At 49.2% G+C, this 18932-nt stretch overlaps 1 protein-coding gene across 12 annotated transcripts in view; it reads left to right on the forward strand.

Moving 5' to 3' along the window:
• The window catches only part of EIF4G1 (eukaryotic translation initiation factor 4 gamma 1), a 132973-nt gene that overhangs the window by 69554 nt on the left and 44487 nt on the right, over positions 1 to 18932 (forward strand). For 11 of the 12 annotated variants that reach the window (XM_061566333.1, XM_061566332.1, XM_061566331.1 and 8 more), the window contains 2 exons: positions 2583 to 2798; positions 10442 to 10547. In XM_061566333.1, coding sequence (XP_061422317.1) covers positions 2583 to 2798; positions 10442 to 10547 — 322 coding nt within the window. Of the gene's footprint in view, positions 1 to 2582; positions 2799 to 10441; positions 10548 to 17072; positions 17213 to 18932 lie in introns of those variants that run through there. The other variant, XM_061566343.1, reaches the window with a different exon arrangement.

Below are 18932 nucleotides of genomic sequence, written 5' to 3' on the forward strand. Positions count from 1 at the left end.
GCTCACGACCAACACTGGTCCTGGGACTCCCCTAGGTCGACTCAACCTCAAATGAGTACCTGGTGCGATGTGTAAACATCGTAACTCGGGACACAAAGGCGGCCGTGCGTGGTGTTGGCCACCCACCCCCTCTTTGGCCGTGCCGGCCTTCAAAGGTGCTGCTCACTAACAGCACTCGTCCAAGCAGTCTGTTAAGGCTACACGAGGGATCTTTGTTTTTGCTATGGGAAGAAACTGGAGAACGCAGAGAAGTGAGGGGGATATACCTATGCAGAAACAGGAAATATAAACTCGACACAGAAAGGCACCCGAGGTGATGAATCGAACCCAGGCCCTTCTTGCTGAGGCACGAGCGGCTACTACTATGCACCACTCTGCCACCCATATGCCGAGTGAGCAATACATTTTCAATAAAGCGAAATAATACCCTATTACGAGCTGGAGTTTCTTGAGACTTGCAGATGATTGCATAGCCTTGATAAGTTCCCTGGTAGTTCTGTTTCCTGTCCATTGATTAAAACTATTCTGCATTTGCTTCTCCTGTTTCTACGTACTCCATTAGGTTTATCATGTGATTTTGTGTATATAGACACAGTACTTGATATTGACTTATGAGAAAATATTTGAAAATCTCAAACTGTAAATCTGTGACAGCGTAATTATTTTTTCCCCAAGATATATAAATTGATTTTCTGAATGGTAAAAATCACGAATGTGATGAGGTTGATAATCTCGAATGCATCCTTCTCTGGGATTTGTCATGTATGGATGGGTGCACTTGCACGAGTGTGCAAATGTCCCAAACGCTGTGGCAGCAAATTTTAAACATTGGTTTGCGAACTAGCACGGCTGGCTGTCGTGGGCTGGGAGCCTTGCGGCAGCTCGAAGTGGCGCGTCGGCCACGAGTCGGCACCACGCTTGCCCCGTTTGCCGTACGAGGGAGCCTCGTGCAAGCGGTCGCATCTCACGAGTGCTGGTGCGGCGTTTTTTTGCGCGCGTTTGTCCCTGTCAATTTTGCGGTGCGGCGTCGCGACGGGCGACCGTTTCACGGCACTCCGCTCTCTGGGGCGGCCGTCCATGCGGCACGAGTGGAGTTTTTTTTTTATTTGTCGCCAAGTACTTTTTCCGAAACGCTCGGCTGCCGGCCCTGCCGCTCTCTGAAAAAGAGGTTTCCTCGTAGAACTTTTTGGCTCTTAAGAGATCGCATGCTGCTCGACGAGAGGGATCGGGCTAATTTGCAGGTGCTTTGCGCGAGCGTGGCGCTGTCGCCGAGAGTGCTGACACGCTGACAGCAGCTTGGAGTTTTGGTGGCCTTTGTGTGGCACCCAAGTGAAACGCCACATGACTGAAGTGGGGCGGGGGGGGGAGGTATTTAGAATGATAGAACTAATTCCAGGGTGGTCAGAGTATAGAGCTTGAGCTGTGGCCAGAATTTTGATGCGAGCATTTAAACGTTGCCGATTGTGACTTAGGATAGTCGGCGTTCTTGTCAGAATGAGTCTATTAATTTTCCTCGTTTGACATTTATTTTTACTTCATTTGAATGTCGTGGTTGAAATGAAATATGGCAGTTAGAGATTACTTTTTTGTATCAAAAGGCCAAGGTATATGAACCGTAGTCATGTTTTAAAAATATATCTCCGTTATGGCTGCACACGTGTATATACGATTGTTTAGCCGGACTGATAGGTCGCTTTTGGCAGCATATACTGGGTACCCCATTGGCCTGTGTGGCAGAGTAAAACAGACTCCCCTCATTGGATGGGGAATGCCTCAACTGGCAGTGACGAGGACTACGTGGAGGTGAATGCACACGTTCCGATAAGGTAATAACGTTCACGTGGTTGTGTATTCGGACGGGCACATTTGCTTCTCTGCGATTGGTGAAGCGAGACTATGGGAGTCGTAAGGATTATACCGTGGGAAAGACTTCTATTTGGAACAACTTCCTGAGAAGCCACGTTGAAAGTTTTTGGACCCCACATTCATCACAGTTCTACAGTTGGGCAAGGCGTAGACCGTGTGCCTGCTGTTAGACTACCTCTCAGCCTTGGCACCTTTTGTCATGGAGTTTTTATTGCAGTTTACAATCGCTGATTGATGCGTAGGTTTACCGACTCGGAGCAATCGCCCCTCTACTGTAGACCAACCCCCCCCCTCGCCTTTCCTCGTGCATCGCAACACCTTGGCCCAAATTGTCTGCAATTGCAGCAGGAACAGTGCTGTCCTCCCCGTCCTGCATAGCGCACGGAAGCGGTTACACGTCGGCCATTTTGAGCGGAGGGCCTGTGCAGATCGAGTCAACAAAGCAGCTGCTCTTCTACTCGCACACGAAGCTGTATACCCTGCTCTCCTTGTAAATGGGTGGATTCCGAAACGAACTCACGCTTTGGAAATGCGCCTTGAGAGAGCTCGACGCCTCTCCCACCCACCCGTTCATTGTAGGCCTTGCACGGGGTCGAAGGTGCAGTGTCGCCAAGAGAGGGGGCGCCGTGTTAAGTCGGTGTGTCTGTGCACGCGTGTCCCGACCCCCTCTCTCTCCCCGTGCTACCCCCCCCTCCCCATGCCGCCCCCCACCACAGTTCATGCAGCCGAGGCCCGTGAGCCAAAACAGCGGACCCCGCGTGGCCGGCAGCCAGCCCAACATGCGCAGCATGGCCCCGGCGCCCGCACCCGGCATGTACCAGCCCGGCACGCAACAGGCTGCACCCACCATGATCAACCCGCTGTCGTACAGCATGCAGTACTCGCAGGCCACCGGCACGGGGCCCCAGTACTACTTCACCACACAGAACCAGGTGCGTGCCGTCTCCGCAGCGCACCCCCTCCTCCTGTTCTCCCCTGCATAGTCCCGCGCTTGGCTCACCCTCGGCGCCGGCACACGGGTGCCATTCCTCGTGGAGCCTGGCGGGTAAGTGTGCGTGACGGAACGATGGAGAGTTCAAACAGCCCAATTGGGGGACTGCAGATGGTGCAGATACATCAAAAGTTGGGGATTTGGAACATAGCCACACCGTATCATTGTGTTTTATATATGTATTTTTTTTATTATGTGAGCGTGCATGACTTTACCGAAAGACCCAGAGAATATGAATTCCTGCAGTCACGAAAGCGTTAAGTCAAGAATAAACAAAGTCTTCATTTCAAATCGTTATCATCCCAAATCGTTATCATCCCACGTAAATTGTATAATTGCTGTAAAGCGCCTTAAAGGCACTTTTAAAACTAGACCAGATAAAGACAGCAGGCGCAGGCAACCGCACTCGTGCGATCAGTCAGGGGGTGAAGTCGTCGTGATCTCCGCATTGTTAATGGATAACGCCGAGGTGTTTTGTGTCAACGCATGGCCCCTGCCAGAGGGTAACCCGTGGGTTCTAAATCGGCCCTCTGTTGAAAGGTAGAAGTTCCCCCACCCCTGGGAGGCTGAAGCGGCGGTAGGCTTCAATGACTTGGCAAGAATGTCGCTTGGTTTTATAAGAGTCCTGCCCAAGCGTGGTCACAGGTCCCTGGTAAGGCCAAAGCGTTGCTCTGGCACCGAGGCGTATACCGGCGCCGGGAGCGGGCCCAACTGCCTTAAAGATGGTGCTTTCTTCACGGCCTCGGCCAGGATGTTCAGCACAGGTGACACGGAGAGCGATATTCTTTTTGCACAAAGGGGTTACATGGGCCTGGAGGGAACTGTCAATGTAATGGAAGCCAATGCAATGGAAGTCGCACTATAGAGAAATAAATCAAACCTGGCCCACTGGGATTGTAACACAAAAGCCACTGTGTGGGTTTGTAAAGCAGCTTCCTCTTAGAGAAATCAATTTCGTGAGCCAACCGCATTAAAACAATGATCAGCCACAGCTGAGGTATTGGTCCTACCGTGTTTCAGATCTGCCTTATGTTCATGAACACGGACCGAGACATGTTGCTTAGTTTCCCCAATGTAACTACTGCTGCAGACACAGCGTAGTTTGCAGAGTCATAACTGTCTGTAATGTTTACACTTTAGACCTGGCAGCCCTTTAATTAGGGGAAGCCCACCACCATCACTACCCACTACGACCATCACCTCTAGCAGCAACATACCTGACATTAACATTAGCTACCCTGCCCGTTTTAAACCTTTATAAACAGTTTGCCTTTAGAGGCTAACCCCTTTTTCCTGATGACGATCGCTTCTGTTGCGATTGAAACGTCGTGCTTTTTTGTTATTTTCTTTGAAGCTATTTACGTGAACGTACCAGAAGACCCAAATAATACTTTGTTTATTGTAAGCGGTGGTGTAGTTTTGATTACGGTAGAGCAAGAGGGATTGATAGGGAGTGGTTGGGATAGGCCCTTGTGGTCGTAGCTCCGGGTGGGGGGGGTTGTTCCGTAGTGGGGGGGGGGGCGTGACAGAGTTGGCGGAGGGGGTGAATGGGTTACTGGAGGCGGGGGGGGGGACAGGCTTACCCGTTGCGGAGGGGGTGAATGGGTTACTGGAGGCGGGGGGGGACAGGGTTACGCCTCCCCCACCCACCCATGACAGTGCCACCACGAGGCCCCCCCCCCACATGGCGAATGACACGCATGCAGGCAGCACAGCTGGTAAACATATCTGCGGGCCACGGTGCCGCCCCCCCCCGGCCACCATGGGACGCTGTCGATCGCTTGTTTACGCGAACATTTGTTTTGTGAACAAATTGGTCGAGATTCCAATTGGTCATGATACAGGTGACCCCCCCCCCCACGCACCTACGACCGAATTGGTTCCTGGACAACGGTCGTAAGTCGAGCCCTCATCTCCCATAGGTACAATATTATACATTGGGGTTCCGTTCCTGGAAAGCCATTTCATACCATAAAAACACTAAAATTGACCACGAAAATGAATAAAAATAACCCTAACAAACATCTATTGTAGCTTAAAATAACTTTTTCAAACATTTAAGTAAACACAAACACATTTGAAAATCCTTTAGTACTTTTCTGCTCGTGCATCACATTTCCTCTTCTAAGACAAAGCGATAGGCAAATCTTTGAAAATGTGAAGAAAATTTGCTAAAAAGTGAAGGGCGTTGCGAAAGATATGCGTTCGCTCAAGGCGCAGCTTCAGACAGATGGGCTATACTGTACATATGCATACGTTGGAAATACAAAGCAGTGCCATCTGGCGACGAGCGTGGCGATGCTTAGCACATGACATGTGCAGACTCGTCAGTAGCAGCCGTTAGCGGTAGTAGATACGAGTAGGGGATCGCAAGTCGAGCCGTCATAAGTCGGGGATCACCTGGATAGCGAATTCTCGTTAAATCGTACATTTTTGTAGTAAGAGTGCTCGTTAAGTGAGACGCACCTCGAGTTAGCGGATGTTGCCTCCAGAGGCTCCCGAGCAAGGGGCGTCGGGAGCAGCGCTCGAGTGAGTCGTGTGTGCGCACGGGCGAGGATTGCGTCATGGAAAGGCAATTGGGGATAACAGGTTTGCGGGGAGGTCGATCCTGATGTAGTTATGGAGTACCGTGTCTGTGTGTGGGGAGCAGCAGTGTGTAACGGTTAGCGCCCTGCGCTCGGAACCCAGCGATCCGAGGTAGATTTCTACTCACGGCCAACACCAATGACGATTATCTACCCTAGGTCGACTCTGCCTCCAATGAGTACCTGGTGTGGTGCGTGAACATCACCACTGGGGAGACAAAGGTGGCCGGGCGTGGTGCTGTCCACCCCCCACTCCCGTGTGTGCTGTCGGCCTTCATAGATGCTCGGTAACAGCACTTTCCCCAACAGTCTGTTATAGGCGATACGGGGGGGTCTTTGTTTTGGGAAAACACACCTGTAGTGACCAAAACACTCGACAGGGTTATATACAGCAAGCGTCTTCAGTTACTGGATGCAGCCCGAGGAATCTTAGAAGCCCAAAATTGACATTAGATGAAATAGAGGATCAGGCCATTCATCGGCTCTGCTCCTGTGTCAGGGGGGGGTGACGTTTGGCAAGATGAGAGCAAGTGTCGCTGGGGTTTCAGGGACACTTTTCAAGCGTGGTGTGAACCAAAGTTTATCCGTGTTGCAGACCCGAATGCAAACTTTTACTTCCCCGGTGCCGTGTGTTACCCGGGCCGACGTAGACGACACCTTTGTTTCCAGCAAAAACAATTGCAGTAAAATTTCACCATTTAAAGTCGACTTTGGCTGTCATCCAATAGCAATGTGTGTTCATTAATAGGTCACCATCAACAATATAAAACCACACAGCCACCATGGAATTGATCAGATAAAGTTCTGCTGTATATAGCATTTTTGACTCGTTTCAAATTTTCATCAACGTCTCTTGAAAATGTTTTTCCATTCCCACCCCACCCCCCGTCTATATATGGTTACCATCTTAATCTATAGTCGGGAGGAAGAGTTTTTTTTTAAATAGCCGCCTATCGATTCCCTTTATTTTTATCCTCTTAAAAATATATTTTATCGATTGACCTGTGAAAAAAGAGTTAAGGGCCACCTCTTTCCAGCCTCTCCTCCCCCGTTAAGCAGGTGAGACGCTTCCCACAAGAACCCTTCTATGTATAGCCGTGCCTAAGATTCCCCCGTGCCCACCAGACGATCTTGGGTGAGGCCTGGAAAGGACGCGGCAAATGCGCAAGGTACTGTGGTGCACGTTAATAATAAAGCTGCTTAACACGTAGGAGGCTTTCATGACCAATATTATTCATAACAAAGGTTTTTTTTTGGGTTAGATGGCTTAAATATAAATATGACGTGAAACCCTTCACCCGACAGCCAGTTAGAAAGGTTTATCACGTGCACAAAACGTGCCAATTAGTTACTAGTTCAGCACACTTGTGTGTTGGAGAGTAATCCCACAACATTTACGATTCGAGTACCATGAAGTTTTGCTGGTGATCCTGGTAGAAGCTGGTTGTAATCAGAAACATGCGTTTAGAGAATTTGACTGCTATACATTTCCACGTGATAAGCCACTTTGTTGAGCTATCATTTGTGGCCAGGTGGCTTCTGAAAAAGAGTTTATGTAGCTCGGTGAGCCTTACCTGGCAACATGAAAAATAGTGACGCATGGCCTACTGTTTCTGAATATCGCTGTACGGGATCTTTAACGTCCGCTGTGAAGCGGGCGGCGTGGATCTTTGATAATGTCTCTGCAGGACGAGCCAGGGAACTCTTCATTTCTCGAAGAACCCAAATCAGACCAAGTATTAATACCACCTTGGGTACTTGTATAATAATGTTACGATTTGCATTTATGTGGCGCTTAATTGCCCCAGCAACTGAAAAGCGCCTCGCGTCGCATCGTGTCTCGCACACTCGGAGGACGCTTACCCCCTGGTGTAAACTGCTCGTGTGGCACAACGCAACTGAAAGCCAGCTTGTGAGTGGGGAGTGAGTCTGGCAGTGAGGGGCGATGATTTTGCTTTGTGCCATCTCAAATCGAGGAGCATCCCTGAACCGCGCCACTCCCTAATGTAGAGGTGGGGCGGTGGGTATAAAAAAATAAACCTCCAGGTTAATTGAGCCGTAGGAATTTAAACTCGTAAACAAGGAGCAACATCATCATTGGTTTAGTAATGCAAGCTGGCCGCTTCTGGTAAACCTATAAGTAGGAGCGGTTGCCGTGCTCTCAGCTGACGAAGTTTGCTGCGTTTGGTTGACGTTGCCTGGTGTCGCGTCGTCGTGGCTCGGGAGGGACGGGGCGTTGGGTTTCGCAGTTGAGCCGTGCGGCACCGAGGTGCTCTGTCGACTTCTGCGGCGTGGCCACCGAAAGCAACTTCTGGATGTCTTCTACTCGGCTGCGGTGTCAGCTGGTCGAGTAACGTTTTAATTGCTCGATTCCAACTTGTTTGGACTTCTTTGCCGCCTCCTGTGTTGACCGACCCTGCTTTTCACTCGCGGATGGCGGATGTTAACGGTGTTTTTGTTTCTGAGCGTGGAGTTACCTCAATTGAGTTACTGAAAAGAACGAGGTCCTGTCGACGATGCTGGAGACCTGACAGTTGTGTGGCACTCTTCATTCGGAACGTGCTTGTTGACCTTGGTGTCCCATCAGCCCCCACCCCCCCAGCAAAGTTAAACGAGAACCACTGCTCTCTCCAAATCACCCGGGCACCTCCAATTTGTTAAATATATTGTTCCCATGTGAAAGTCATCCATCCATGCAAATAGGACGCGCACATCAGAGGAAGGCCTCGTGTAGTAATCCCTCATGGGCTCCACCTTAGATCCCACTTTATATTTCAATGGAGAGTGGAGCACATCCTGTGGATGGGGGTATGTCCGTCCCCCGCACGTCCGATTAGCACAGGTGGCTACGTATGCTGTGAAAGACGTTCTACATACATTCCTGATCTGCAACAGATACTTGTCACACACGCCCGCCACTTGCCTGCCCCACTGACAAAGGGAGTGTCTGCCCACAGAGATTGGCCTGCCGCTGGTACTGGTATAGCCAGTGGCATTGCACGGACTCGGTAGCACACTTTGTCCAGCAGACGGCACTCAAGTGATGGTGCGTTAGCATGCAGCGACACTTTATCTGACCTGAGGTCAAAGGTCATAGATGCCTCGGTGAAATACCTCGGTGCCCCTAAATTCTTAAGGTAAGAATGAGGCCTCGCTGGACGCTGTACGATGGGACTTGCAACTAGATTCTGTGAAAGTTGGACGGACGGTGAGAGATTAACAAAGTTGTGCGTGTCTGTGAGATCAATATGTGGGGGAGTGGAAGTGTAGTGGTTAGTGTGCCGTGCTATGAACCTGGTGACCCGAGTTCGATTCCTGCTCACGGACACCAACACCAATGACGATTATTGGAACCGGTTCTGGGCCTCCCCTAGGTCCACTCAGCCATTTTAAACGTGACACTTCATGTAAGTGGCCATTTATTGCTCAGTGGTTCTGTTTTTTTGCTATTTTATTAAATTGTGAAGAGTGAGCACATTTTTGTGAATTAACTTAATTGGGAGAAACAACACTTACGTTCTTAATCGCAAACTCAAGTTGACGGTAGAATAGTTGAATGTTAAGTTTTGTTAAGGCACAGCATATGGAAGGGATCGTGCAAAACGGACATTGTGATTTCAGTGCTGCACGCCAACCTTCCAGAGTGCTTTCCACACAGACTGTACAGAATAATCCCGATGAATGAATAACCAGTTGGGGAAATGCGGTAGAATTACCTCACTGGGCAACACTCATTCACTAATCCGTGGGCTGTGTTGATATTAATTGCGTGAATCGCTCCAATTAACACGGTTGGCTATGTACGGTGCGAAAGACGTTCAACATACGTACGAGAAGGGAGCTTTGTCGAGCTGCGTGCCTGCGCTCTGGTGTGTGTGGACCTTTGCTCAATGTGTCGCTATCGGTGGTTTTGCGACACGTCTCTCTCCGTGCGCTCTCGCGGCCGCCACGGTGGTACAATACAATGCGGTGCCACAATACTACAATGCTATCTCCGTTCACTGCAAGGCGACCCAGAATAAACATTGTTTGGGCAAAATAATAACGGTAATTAATTCGATGTTGATATAAAATATAAGTCGGTGTAGATTATGGTGCAATGCAACGACATGAAGCATTTTTGGGTGTGTAGCATTCGGTCTCGTCCCAGTCGAGTGGTCGAGTTGTATTCACTGGCCAACTAGATACCACAGCAGGGAACAAAACCTCTGATCGAGCAGAGGTTGGTGAGCGATTGCAAAAGAGAGGGTAGTTCTATTTGCGGCACGGATGTGCGGATTGCAGGGGGAGGAATTTGTAAAAGCATAGATGGGAAGTAAGACGCAGGGCTGTGACCACCATTAGAGATATAATTGAATATCAAGGGAGTGCAAGGTAACAGTTGCCTGAGAATGGGAGATCCAGACACCCGGGCTGTGCCGTGAGAATCTGTCTCCCTGCGGCACATTGCGTCCCATGCGGAGAAAGCCAAGGCTCTTGCAGGCACTCCTCCATCAGGGTCCCGGGCAGCTCTCCCGGCCGCAGAGTGCGGACCCCACGGACACGCGCCACTTCACCCGTTCCGATGATGTGCGTGTGCGTCATCGGTCATCGGGACTGAATTGGAATAATTCTTAAATTAAAAAACCTATTCGGTACTGAGGCTCCCACAAGGGAGGGGGGGTTGGGGGCATGTGCCACAGTTTGACGCCAGCAGTTGTAGAGTACGGTCGTGCCGCTACAGTTCTCTGCAGTAAGTACAATGTCTTCAAAAACAACGGCGCTACTACGCTTCTGAAGAAAATTAACGCCGAGCCGCTTGCACGTTCTGAGATTCGGTGGTGAACGGGACCCCACCCGGCAACCTGCAGACGTCATCGGAACGGTGACGGTGTGGAGGGGTGTACGGCGCACTCTGCTTTTGTCGGCTGCGGTGTCCGTCGCTGCCGTGGCACGTCACCGCGCATTTCCCTTAATGGCGCCTTGCCCTCCACCTTTTCGCTCTGTGTCCTGCGTGCAGTTCCGCCCGCCGTACGTGAACCAGACGCCGCAGTACCCGGTGCAGCCGGCGGGCACTGCGTCAGCGCTCTTCTCCGGTCCGGGGCACGGCACGGAGTACCCGTACGGTGAGAGCGACCGCACGCAGCCTCGGGGTGGGGGGGGGGCTTCCACCGTCCAACCCACACGCCGAGGGAGGGTGGGGGTTGGTACACCACGTATGCATGATGAAACATGCGTAGCGAACTCATGGTAATGTATATCCATTTATCATTTGACTGCTGGATGACGGCCACTCTACCTGTGCAGGTCATGATGGATTGCCTTTAAAGTGCAGTAGGGATTTGCCAGTGATAACACTTGTGACCTGCAGCAAGAAATACATCGGGGTTCGATTCATGACTCGGGCGTCTTTCTGCGTGGAGTTTATTTCAGCCCCTGTTCTACACGGTCTTCCTCCCGACGCTAAAACACATACAATATCATTGTTTTTGGCTAAACATCTCACTGTTATTGTCAGACCCTCCTTGACAATAGTTGTTTGGACTCGGTGTGGCTTTCCTGGGGAAATACGCAACAATGGTTACTTCTCCATGCTGGTCAGTGTGGGTTGATATCACTCGCTACTTGCATTCGTCTTGGCCGGGAAATGAACTCGGGGCATATACACACACGTCTGTATTAAAAACAATACCCATTTCAGAAAGGATATTGCTTTGAGCTTCTGTGTCAATCTCCTCATTGAGTATTTCCACGCGAGAGGAAGCCTGAGGTCTCGCGCATGAGGATAATATTGAGAACGTGCAGGTAAGTTTGCAGCCGACCTACTATACCTCCACCCGACCCGTCGGCCCCCCCCTTTAAAGATGGGCGTTACACACATGAACCACCGCACATGGGACTACCCAGTTGCCAGTGTAACTTGGCATTGATTTGCCACCGCTTTTTATTCACGCAGCCTTTTAATTGGCTTCTACTCCGTTGTTAAGCGCGGTAAATGGATATTCGGAGCAATTTGGATTTTCCTCGAAGCATTTTTCCGGTTTCCACAACACAATGCAAACTGCGCTTGAGAGTGCGGCACACCTTAATATAGACAATTTAATGATTCACAAATTGCTTTCTGGAGGACCGTGTGAATTCAAGAAAGTGCCTTTGCACATTAGACCTCACTGGTTTTTTAAAATCTTAATTTACCTGCAGAGACTGCAAGACAAAAGTTCAGTGCCACATTTTCAGCGCAATAACATTTTAGCTGCATTGCAGCATCGCGGCAATGCACTACAAAGTCCAGAAGCCTCGCGGGGCGAACGAAAATGATGTTTACTCACCGACTCCTAAAACGGGTCACAGTGACCCAGCACATACGCAGACACATCACAGTGACCCCAGCACATACGCACACACGTCACACACATCAGCCCGTGAGCTTGGAAAGGGCTTTGCGCCTCGAACAGTCCTGAAATGAAATTCTGAAGATTATCTCTGTACCTTTGCCTCGGAGACCTCCCGTAACAACCTTTGATACGCGTCTGGTGTTTTTTTTATGTCACAATTAAGTGAGGCTGTCCTTCCACAATGCGAATCAGCGGCAGCAGCAGGGCGAGAAATGTGCAGTTGTATGAAGCTGGCAAGACCAGAAGAGGCGGGGAAGGGAGTTTCTTCAAAGCTGAGCCGTGCAATATTAGATTAAGACGGCTACGCCGCTTTGTGCATAGCAGAGGGGTCTACTGTACGTGAAGATTGCAATCTGGAAATCACAGGACGTGCATTTTATGAGGAGCGCCCAGTTCCTCAACTTTGAGTGCTGGTCATCGTTGCACGTTAACCGTGGGGCTACGTCCAGTGCAGCAAGGCCCATTATTACACTGTACTACTATGCTCCCATGTTTGCACCTGGGGCGTTCACCAACCCAGCAATGATGGGCGTCTACTCGCGTCAAAACAATCCCCATGACCCGCGCACGGCGTAGGGGGGAGGCCCCCCTGATCCGGCAGGGGAGTGAAGGGCTGTACATCACTGCTGTTGTATCTGCATTTTGCGAAGATGCAAACTTATGTGGATTTTACTCAAAAGGTGCTTCGTCTGCTCTTTGATGAAACTGACTGCGTCGTGGGCTTGCTACGTGCTCCAGAGGCCAGTTTTTTTCACCACAATTGGCTTAAGAAATATAAAGAACTAGCTTTACTACCCGGCTTCGCCCGAGACTGGGATTCTTGTCTTGGATTAATACACGGCCTACGCGGAGGGTGGGGGGGGGGGATGCGTGACGCTGCTGCATTCGAGTGACATCACAGATGTGATTGTCACCGCTCACTTGCCCTGCGAAATATATCCATTACTGTGTACAGTCTGGAAGCTACCCACATGCCAAATTTCAAGTTTGTTGCATTTTGGGAAGTATGCTAAACCTTTCGAACAATCACACATTCACAAATGTCTCTTTTTTATATAGATGTTCCCTAACGACCTTCTTTTCCAGCCTGTCTTGCTGTCCGCCTATGCCCAAGAGATATCTGCATATCTATTTTTTGCCGAACCTAAAAACAAACCTTCAGGGGCTATTTTAAAACGCCTCCCAGCCATAGAATGAACGTGTGCGCCAAGACGCACTTTTACGCGTAGGAAGCAAAACTTGTTTGTGCCATTCACGTGTAGGAAGCCAAACTTTTTTTGTGAAAGTTATTTTTATATTTATAAGTTATATTTCCAAGCATTTTATCCAAAAACGAAGGGCATGGAAACTCAGGATCCCTGAAAATATCACTGCAACTGAAAGGTTGAGAACCTCTGTTTTAAAACAATTGGACCTCCTGGTGATTTGATTGATCGTGTTGATAGGGCACAGCGATTCGATTCTTGCATCAAATTGCGTTTTTTCACATGATAGTGAATGATAATTTTTGGCGACGTTATATAGATGATTCGGTGCCACGGTAGCGAGATGTTAAGTACCTCACCTGATATACATGAGGTCGTGTGTTTGATTTCGATCCTGATGCCTGTATGTTTGGAGTTTGCATGTTCTCCCTGTGGTTGTGTTGATTTTCTCCAGGTCCTCTGGTTTTTCCTTCCACATTTAGAATCGACATCATGCCTTTAGAGTGTTTGGCTGCTATACATTTCCACATGAAAAGTCACTAAGTTGAGCTATCATTTGTGGCCTGGTCGCTTCTGAAAAAGAGCTACATAGCTTACCTGGTAAAAACAATGATTGTTAGGCTACTATTAATCATTGCACATCGCATAAACCTCTCAAGTTGCTTACAATAAAAAATAAGGGTCATGCTGTCGCTGCACAGCGGCCCCTTAGCATTTCCGCCATCTCCAGGCAGTCTGAGTTCACCGCAAGGTGGGTGCTGCCTTCTCGCAGTGTGCATCATGCGTATGCGATGCCTCCTTTGGACCACCACCTATTTGATCCTCGTGTTGTCTGTAATGCGGGTTTTGCATAACATTTTGTGCTGTGCGTCATTGCATATTCTGTACAATCTTGTCCCATCTCTCTCACAGATTTTGTACCGTCTCTTAAAGAGTGTCCCTCATTGATATTTGGTTTTTTACCCTTCTATTTGGCAACAAAACTGACACCTTTTTTTACAAGGAGTCATGTTTGCATAGACCACAATACCTGCAGCCATAATGCAAACAAAAAACATAACTGATAATATATGCACTGTTCTTGAAGTTGATTGGTCCACACCCGAGACAGCTTTCCTTAGAGCCTAGTCTCACATGGGTTGGACCAGATGACGCCAAAAGCGCACAACTCAAAGACAATGCACCATCAGAGTATGAGAGCTCGGGGTAAGCATTTACACTATTGGAACCTCATTTGTCAGTAAAAAATATGATAGTTGTTTTTTTACCCTTCTATCTGGCAACAAAACTGACACCTTTTTTTACAAGGAGTCATGTTTGCATAGACCACAATACCTGCAGCCATTATGCAAACAAAAAACATAATATATGCACTGTCCTTGAAGTTGATTGGTGATTGGCCAAGAAGGGTAAAAAAAACAATTATATTTTTTACTGGCAAATGAGGTTCCAATGGTGTAAATGCTTACCCCGAGCTCTCATACTCTGATGGTGCATTGTCTTTGAGTTGTGCGCCTTTTGGCGTCATCTGGTCCAACCCATGTGAGACTAGGCTCTAAGGAAAGCTGTCTCGGGTGTGGACCAATCAACTTCAAGGACAGTGCATATATTATCAGAGTTATGTTTTTTGTTTGCATTATGGCTGCAGGTATTGTGGTCTATGCAAACATGACTCCTTGTAAAAAAAAAAGGTCAGTTTTGTTGCCAGATAGAAGGGTAAAAAACCAATTATATTTTTTACTGGAAAATGAGGTTCCAATAGTGTCCCTCATTGTTTTGTCCTTATGCGTCCTGTGTGTTTTTGCCTCTCTTGTTAGGACCCAGTCACATTGCCCCCCCCACTCACTCCCCTTTGCCGTGCCAGTCAATCCAGGCATTCCGGTTAAATGATTGTATTTGTGCAAACTTTGCCGTAATCATAAATAATATTATCGATTCCTAGCCAAGCGATTTTTTGCGTGTATCGTTCGTCACACAATTGGGGTTTCATCGACGCATTCTGATGCTACTTTATAATACGGTATCCCCGAACACTGGTAGAAGATCGGTTTAATTTTGGCCCAGAGCAGAGAGAGTAACCAACTGATAGTTTGACACCATTTGACCACAGCCTCTGGGTTTTCCCCAGTTTAGCTGCAGAGGCCCCAACATGTTAAGGTCATGTGGTAGTGTCGCTAATCTGCACGCTGCCGTGAAGCTTAAAATGCTTGAAACAAAGTGGTTAAGCATCGATACTTGCAGTGCTCGAGACGGGCATGCGAGTTGAATTTCAGCGTTACAGTGTGCATATAGCTGAAGGCATAAACACACAGGACAGAATGGGAAACTGTGGAGGGTTTACAGCGTTCATAAAACGTTACATTCAACCAAGCTTGCTTCCGGTTAAATTGGGTGACAATATAGGTCCTTTGTTCATTGCAAGAGTTTCCCTGAAATGTTATAGACCTGGACAGTGTCATTGAATTGTCGCTTTTCTAAATGCTTGATTGGGTTATGTTCCCATGCTCAGAGATGGAGGATGCTCCCGACTTGCTTAAACTCACAGTAAAATGTATAACGTGCAAACAACAGTGAATCCTCAACAGGTCTTGATCTCAATGGATGAGTGTGAACAAAGTAAAAAAAAATTGGGGATTCAGAATCGGAATATTTATTTATACTGGAGAAATCTGATGAGATAAAGCTCTTCACAGAAGTCGAGTTCGGGCAGGTTAAAACAACACAATTTCTAGGATTGAAGCCGGCACGATTATTGGTGGTACGTTCCTTGCCCTGTTGGCTGCGTGCTGTCTGAGTGTCCCGTGCGCTGTTTGGATGTGTGACTGGTGAAGCGTTCTTCTCCTCTGCATCAGCTGACTTGCATGTGTTCACGTGAGTCGTCCTGTCAAGCACGTGGTCAGCTTGTGTTGTGCAGTGTTTATTGTCGAGACAGCCTATGTTTGGACAGCCAACAAAACAAACGGGCAGTAACGTCTCCTTCCACGACCTCCGTTTATTTGCGTCATTGTTTTTTCTACACCGACGGGCGAATGTTTAGTTCATAATTAGATGGGCGTCTTAAAACTGTACAAGTAGTATTAAATTTCACTTATACGTTTAAATTTGTACTGATTGACAAAACCCTGCGGTGCATGTTTTTGTTGCCATTTGTACGTCGGCGGGGGAGTGCCAAAAGGCTTTGGTGGGATGTGGTGGCGTCAGCGGCAAGATGACATCTTGATCGTGGGGGAGATTGATACAGTGTCGATGCGAGCCACGTGGTGTTACTCAGGATAGTGCAAAAGAGGGAATGGAGAGGCGCGCAGTCTGTCGATTTTTTAAACAGATATGCCAGAGCTGTTTTAACTCATAATTTAATAAGTGGGATATTTTTTTAAATCGGTCACAGCCACGGGCAAACTTTGGTTGGGTCCTTATTCCCCAAACAAGTGCTCTCCGTGCGTGCCGTGGGCGGCGTTGGCGGCACACGACTCTCTATTTGGGTCCCAGCTGTGGGTCCGCGGGAGCAGCGGGAAAGGGGGGGGGGCTTGTCAGGGGCCAGGTAAGGGAAGCTCGTGTGACCCGCGCCCGCCACCACCGTTTGCCGCCCCAACACCGTACGCGGCTTCCCACCGTACGCGGCTAACCGCGAGAGAGCGCCCAGTGCCAGAAGTCCACGCTACTGTACACGGGGGCGTCCTGACACTTGGCTTGCGCAACTCTATTGGCTGGGGGTGGGGCGAGGCAGCACTGAGCTGGGCCGGGGGCCTCTGCTGGATATGCGAGGCGTGCGCGGGCATGTGTTACACATTAACCAGAATTTTGGCATGGGGAGCGCAAATCGGCTGACGAGGCAGCGCGGCCGCCCCCAGTGTCGACACGCCGCCGTGGCGAAATTCACCGAAAGGATCCGCGGCAACAGCGGCCGCTCGAGTTACAGCCCCCCCCCCCTCATCCTCCTCGGCCCTCGGCGCGTATTTTACTCTCCCGTTGGCGCCGCCGCCACCACGTGACGTTCGCCCTCCCCCCTCCCCTGCGGATGCCCGCAATCTGCTGTGCCCGCGACTGCTTACGGCGTTAGAAAGTGCGCGGCACGTCAGAGGATTGCGCGTCGGTTGCCTTTGCTGCGCTGCCTGCATTGGGCCGCACCGCTCCGCGCCCTGCCTGGGTGTCCGGCTTGCCGTGCGGGGCCGCGATGAAGACGGCATGTAGGTGGGTCGGTCCGCCGTCCGTGAGTAATGGACTGGGAGCAGTGACATGGTTTACGTAGGCGCTTGCTCTCCCAGCCTTGTGTGTGTTTTTTTAGTCTGTTCTCTGGAATGATTGTGGCAGTTGAGTTGAGCTTGTATTGCAGCTTTGCTTGCCTGAGCATTCGTCAGAACAGAGATGTGTGTATGTTCGTTGAACTTTCGCATCGTGTGTAGCCAACCGCCGTGCTAATCGAGAGGTGCAGGACAATGTGTGGCATCGGTGGTAATGCTGCTTTTTATGTCTTGTTGACGTGCAACCCTGAACGTGTTTTTGTGGGCGGGGCTGGGGAGACTGAATAAACACTGTGTAGCTGATAGTTTGTTAGTTCACAGCTCTGTCATTCCACTGTTGGATGGCAGCCCCCCCCCCACACCTCTCATCAGTGGCGGCAGTTGTTGGACCGGTTCGGATTTAACTCATGAAATTAATAAAGCATGCTTGCTCGGTGGTAATTTTATTCAACGCCTTGAAAACAAACTCAGTCCTGTGCACGCCCCTCCCGATTGCACACCACTGGTAGCTTCTGGGTCAGGGTAATACATTGTAGTCGACGTTGTGGGCTCTTGTATTTGTCCTCGGTGACTTTTTTTAACCTCTAGAAATGTGAAAGGGATTTACATTGATTGTCAAAGGCACGCCCGAAGGATTACTGAAAGTTGCGCACACTCCTCTGACTTCCTGAAAGAAACACGATTGGGAATCCCCCCCCCCCCCCATGCAGTAGGGAGCAAGAAAAGTTGCCCGACTGAATTTTCATCGTTGAGCAAGATGTGATGGGGTTCTGTGGGACAAAACTCCTAATGGATTGCGCCAACCAGACGATGTCGAAGTCCTGGCGCACTAACTGGAGTGATGGAGCCGTAAATCGGGCATGAGATGGAACGCAGCGCGCGGTTGTGAATGGTGGAGATGCCTTCATCGAGCGGTGGATTGAATTGGATAATTCTGTTGGAATAGGTAGATTTAGATGGATATTGTTTATTTCAGCAGGGAGTGCCCATGCATTAAGCTAAACAAATGCAAACATGGCATCAAATGCAATTGAGAGGCTTTAGAAACCCGGTTGCAGCGTGCAGGACAGTTGGTGTTTTTTCATATCAAGTGTGAATTTTAATTTTATCCCATAATTACGTCTAAATGACTACCACCGAAGCGAAAGCGTCAATTGTGGCGAACTGTGCTTGGGCTCATCGTTCGTATTCACTCAACACAGGGCAGTTGTGGCTCAAAGTGGTTCGGGATTGTTTAGAAGGTGGCCACATGAATGTAAACAGCCACTCTAAGAGTTGGTTATTCCTATTCATCCCCTATGGGATGTAAGGCCACGGATGAGTTCTCTCCACTTCCCATCGGCCGCTCTCGACTTCACCGCCGACTTGCCGATGAAGTCTGCATTTCCGAAGACGAATATCCCCCTGCTGCACACCGTGGCATGTGGCACCAAATATATACGCCCCCAGTTGCAAATACCCAGTTTGTGTCGGTTATAATATTTAGAAGCATTTATGAACGTGAACATCGGTGGAGTTGCTTATCTTAATCTTAGGAACTGTTTATCTTGGGTCAGCTTTTTCCTGGCGGTTTGAGCCCTCCACAGTGCTCTGTAGTGTTGAGACTGAGCCTGGTATTCCACACTGGTACACATCGATGAGCTGACACGAGCCAAAAGAGTTTGCACACC

Source organism: Lethenteron reissneri, chromosome 36 (genome assembly GCF_015708825.2).
Source record: "Lethenteron reissneri isolate LAM-NWPU_2019-01 chromosome 36, ASM1570882v1, whole genome shotgun sequence".
NCBI lineage: Eukaryota > Metazoa > Chordata > Hyperoartia > Petromyzontiformes > Petromyzontidae > Lethenteron > Lethenteron reissneri.